The sequence below is a fragment of the Lucilia sericata genome, unplaced genomic scaffold (genome assembly GCF_015586225.1).
Source record: "Lucilia sericata isolate MDLA Ls3-8-SP2 unplaced genomic scaffold, ASM1558622v1 Contig000217F_arrow, whole genome shotgun sequence".
In the NCBI taxonomy this organism is placed as follows: Eukaryota; Metazoa; Arthropoda; class Insecta; order Diptera; family Calliphoridae; genus Lucilia; species Lucilia sericata.
In genome coordinates, this window is record NW_023994245.1 from 299,957 (window position 1) to 305,320 (window position 5,364).

Sequence of the window (5,364 nt, forward strand, 5' to 3'; positions counted from 1 at the left end):
GGGAATATTGAATGAATTAAAAGGAAATCGTTTTCGTATAAATGTTTGGGTGGAACTGAAATTATAACGTCATTATTAATGAATTTATTTTTGGTGTGCATTAATTGGATTTAATAGACCTACGACGCAAAATTTTGAAAAAAAAATTGTGAATATAATTGTTTATTTAAGATGAAGAAAATTGCATAATTTTGGTATAAAACAAAGAAATCATTAGGAAAAAAATCTGAAATACATATGTACATACATATAGAGAGAAGAAACTATCGAGAAACCAACGATCGGATCAAAGTTTTAGGAAACCTTATGAATCTGTATAGTGATGATGATATAACAGGTTTCTTCCGCGCGTAGGCCAAACATCCAATTGCATCTCTCAAACTGTAATTTTTTAGGTGAAAATATATGTATCAGTAGTTCAACGAAGAGTCCATGCAACCGTAAAAGTCAGTCATTTCTACTAATGTCTGACCACTTGGTTGATATTTATTTGTATACATATATTGGGTTTTTCGTGTCCAATGAACTTTTAGTTTTCCAGATCGAAGAGTGTCGTCAATTAACTGTACCTAGGTAAACGAGAGAGGGGGCATTTGAAACTTGTTTTTGTGTTAACTGTCCATTTGTAGTCGAAGTGATGTGTGTTACTTTCTCGAAATATTTAATTGACTTCCTCCTAGTACATGCCTTTGTTAAAATAACCAGTCGTCTAGCTCGTCTGGTGACTAGTGGGGACCTTAGGTACTGTCCCCAGGTACTGCTGGGCATATTTTAGAATCTCTTTTAATATGCAGTTTCTTAAACTTGATCCATTAATATGATTTTTTACTGGACTTGCAAAAATTTTCTGATGATGTTCTATGGCCGCCTACAAATTATATATAAAAACAAGTTAAAACTTCCCTGGCTTTTCTCCAACCTGATGCATAAGTAAAACAACTATTGAAATATGTTTTTTGTTTAGAGCTGACTTAAAATAAGTAACTATACTTTATTTTGTTTTATATTCTTTATTAGTAGATAAAAATCATGTTGTTGTAGTTGTTGTTATTATTTGCTATTATGTAATTAGAAAATAAACCATTTTTTGTGTGATATTTCAAATTGAGTTTGATTCATATCTTTTCAGTTTTCATATTTTGAAAAAGTTGTAAATTTCTTTTAAAAGTGTATATAAATTCTAAAAAGGTATAAATATTTGTAAAATGTAAAATGATTGAAGGAAAAAATTAGTAGACAAAGAGTAAAGTAAAATGGGAATGGGTAACAAGTGCAGTTGAATTTATAAATATCAGTATAATAATATAAGTATATAATGTATGTTTGTAGGTTTATATTATTAAATATATTTTATATACGAGTGTAGTGTAAGTATATAACTATAAATTTTATATAAAATAAATAAATGTTAATATTCTTTTGTTATAAAAAAGTATAAATATATTTGTAAAAGAAAAAAGTAAAAGCTTTTTAAACAAAGAATGTACGAAAAAGAATACACGTTTCTATACCTACATAGACAGTGAGTTCGTATGTATGTATAATTTAATATAAAATGGAATCACTTGAACGAAATGGTAATGGAGAGTTAAAAAGAGAGTTTTTGTTACTTGATTTTTTGGATTAGTACATAAATCTAGTTAAATTATTACTTGTTACTCTGGTTGTTATTTGTATTGTTGTTGTTGCTGTTGGAGCTGCCAGAAGCATCACGTCGTGTTATGGGTATAGCTGCCCTTTGATCTTCCATACGTCCACTTTGTACCTTCATAATGAGCGAAAAGAAATCTTCATCGGGTACGGTTGTGCCACGGCCACCACTTGGTCTATTGCGATTTTGAGTTTCAGCATCAATGAGTACATTTGGTCGGGGCAATTCGGAACGTTGCTCTTCGAGCCGTGAACTTTGGCAACGCATTAACATGTCCAGGAAAGCATCATCAACTTGTTCCATAGTTGTTGCACTACGTGTGAGTGGAGGATGAGCTGCATTTCCTGAAGTTGCAGAGCTTTTGGCACTGCTGGCATTTGTTGCACCACCAGCGGCTTTAAGACCGGGAAGGCAATTGGCACCATTTGTTGTGGATGTTGCATTTGTTGGAAAACCTGAATTTGTTTGTAAAGAGTTGTGTTGCTGTAGAGGTTTGCGTGTAGCTCCAGTGGCCCCAACAGCGCCAGAAGCATTTGTTGGACCTTTATTGATTTTTATCGAACAACGTTGATCGTCCATGCGTTTGGATTGCGATCTGGACAGTAGTTCAAAGAAATCATCATCTTGAGCTTTTATTGGACGTACTTTGGTTTCTTGCTTTGGAGCGCGTTTACCATCAGGTGTGATTTTAATCAAATCCAGTTGTTCCATACTTTGGCGGCGGACACGTATCTAAAGAACAAAATAATTGATTAACTTTTAACATCCTTTGAAAATAATTTATCACTCTTACCATTCTTCCTTGCGAGTTATCTGAGTCAGCATTCTGGGCATCACTGTCTTGCGATAGATCGGTATTACTTGAGCGTTCATCCCCTTCAACTGGTGAGGGTGCCCCTTCTGGCAGTCCAAGTAATTTGCGTAAATCACTAATATTCACACGGGCTGTACTTTCACCCACCGGATCGTGCAATTCTTTGGCCAATTGTAAATGAGTTTCAGCGTAAAACAAAGCTTTCTTATGATTTCCTATGGCCGAATAGGCATTACCCAAAGACCAACATGCACGTGCTTCGCCCACACGATCGCCTAATTCCTGAGCTATGTCGGAATGCCGTTTATGATATTCTATGGCCGTTTCGAACTCGCGCAAAAGCGTGTATGTATTGCCTAAACTGTAGCAGGATTGGGCCTCTACCTCTCGTTCTCCCAGTTCAATGGCCAAAGCTAAAGTGCGTTTGTAATGGTCTGCGGCTTCTTCGAATTGTCCCAAGAATATGTGAGAATTGCCCAAATTGCTATTGGCTCTACGTTCGGCAGCTTTGTCACCGAACTCTCGAGCAATGCGCAAACGTTCTTGATGATGTTCTATGGCAGCCTGAAAATCACCTGTTGCGAAGAAATATTGTTGTAAATAAAAGGCTTTCAAGTTAATCATTTGTTTCTACCTACCCAACAAATAATAAGTATTTCCCAAATTGCCACAAGCTCTGCCTTGAGCTCCACGATCTCCAAGTTCACGCATTAACTTTAAATTTTCCTGATAATATTCCACCGCCTTGGTTAAAGCTTCTTTGACATCATCACCAAAATCTCCGGGATTACGCTGACCCAAATGTTTACCTTTGGCATGATAAACATTGCCAAGATTGTAGAGAGCTCTACCCTCAGACAGCTTGTCGCCTAGTTGTCTGGCCAACGTTAAGTGGCGGTCACAACAAATGACAGCGTCGTCAAAGTGACCCATTACCTTAAATGTATTACCCAGATTGCCCGACGACTTCGCTTCCCCCAGCTTGTCGTTCATGGAACGTGCCAATGTCAAATCCAATTTATGATACTGCATGGCCTTCGAGTAGTCGCCCAAATAAAAGTAGGCGTTGCCCAATTGTGAATAGATTGCACTCAAGGTACGAAGGTCATCGGTTGTTGCTCTAATGGCTGCAAGAAAAAATGCCACACCTGACCGACAATCACCTGCCTTGCATAAACGTTCGCCTTCCAGGGCCAATTCCAAGCACATGCTGGAGCCAGCACCGTCTTGGGCATTTGCATCGCCACTGCCAACACCTCCGGCTGCTGAACCGCCACCACCGCCCGTTCCTGTGGAAACATTTTCAGCCGATGCTGATAACGAAGACATACTTTTGTCCTAAATATTTCCGCACTAATACAATGGAATTCTCGGAAAAATATCTACGATTAGCAAAGAAAATTGCAATAAACACAAAAAAGCAAAAATAAAAAACAACAAAAGAAAAATTGCTAGGGAGGTGCTCTTATGGATTTTTCTGCTTCTGCTCTACTAATTAACACTTCTATAATTAAATTGTTTGTAATTTTACACTATAGACTATAGCTAATATCTAGCGAATTATATTTCCGTGTATTTGTTCCCCGTATATTTCAGCAAACTTTGTGTTTTAAACGAAATAAAAAGAAATTGTGCATTAAAAATGAATCACAAATAAATGTTGAAAAAGAGAAAAACAAACACTCGACAAATCTCACCACACCATCAGAGACCGTCGTTAAACACATTACGGCAACGGCTCAAAATCGCTTGCAAGCCGGCTAAGTTTTCAGTTGAAATTTTAAACGATAAATAAAAATGGATTCCGAGTAATTCGCTGGATTTTGGAAGAGAATATCGTAATTTAAAATTTTTTGGACAAATTTCGCTGATTTTTCCAACAGAAATTTACATTTTCATAAATTAAATACATATGTATGTCCTATATACATACAAATTTCAAAATAATTTAACATTTTGTATACATATTACAAATATATTTTATTGCATGTTTGAATTTTTATTTTAAAGCATTTCATCATTTCATGGAGACATATACAGTAATATATTTTGTCCGCTCTGCCGCAGCTCGGAATATTTTCCGCTCCGAAACATATACATTGTATGTTGAACAAGTTTATTTTCTTTATAATTTCAACATACGGATTACGTTTTTAAGTAAAAATCTGCTTAGAACTGAACAAACCGGATCATAAGATATTGGTAAAAATCTAGGTTTGCAACAACATATTAATTTCCTGAATATGTACTTACTATACATATATTTTTTTAACTCGTGTTTTGCTTATATTTTTAGATTAATCTGTTCGAAATATATCCAAAAATATAAGAAAACTCGTTTTTCAGAAGTTTATTATATGTGTAAAAAATTTGTTGAAGACCGGTTTATATTTAACAAATTAACCTAAAAAGTGTTTAATTTAAAATTTTATGATTAAAAACGCACAATTGTCTATATACTTTTATTTAAATAAATAAATTAATATGGGATAAATACAACTCTAATTAAATAGTAATTGAATGCAACTCTGTTCGTTTTTGGGGCAGTATACATTGTTGTTAAAGCAGCGATTTTCTTGTCAGTAGTGATTAGGTATTTTGGCGTTTAAATATTCTCTGAATTTTAAATATGTTGTAAGAAAAAATTTTAACAATGCAAAGTTTTATGTGTAAAAAGTTATATTTTATGTGTTTAATATGTTCTAAGAGAAATGCACAATGATAATTATGAATTATTTATTCAGAAATGTTATTTATGAACATATATATCAGTAATTTACAAATAAAGTTTGATTTTTTCATTGTTGTTTCTAGCGATTTTTCTATGAACAAATATGACTGTGTTTTAGCGGGTTTCGTAATATGATTTGATGGGAAATGATAGATAAAGGTTGGCAAC

At 34.4% G+C, this 5,364-nt stretch overlaps 1 protein-coding gene across 1 annotated transcript; it reads right to left on the reverse strand.

Moving 5' to 3' along the window:
* Positions 1-948: 948 nt before the first annotated feature.
* On the reverse strand, positions 949-4,185 carry LOC119602265 (G-protein-signaling modulator 2). Its single transcript, XM_037953685.1, has 3 exons — positions 3,104-4,185; positions 2,445-3,040; positions 949-2,383 (listed from the first exon to the last, which is right to left on the reverse strand). Exons 1-3 carry the CDS (start codon positions 3,792-3,794, stop codon positions 1,649-1,651), a joined length of 2,022 nt encoding a protein of 673 aa, XP_037809613.1. The 5' UTR covers positions 3,795-4,185; the 3' UTR covers positions 949-1,648.
* Positions 4,186-5,364: the final 1,179 nt, after the last annotated feature.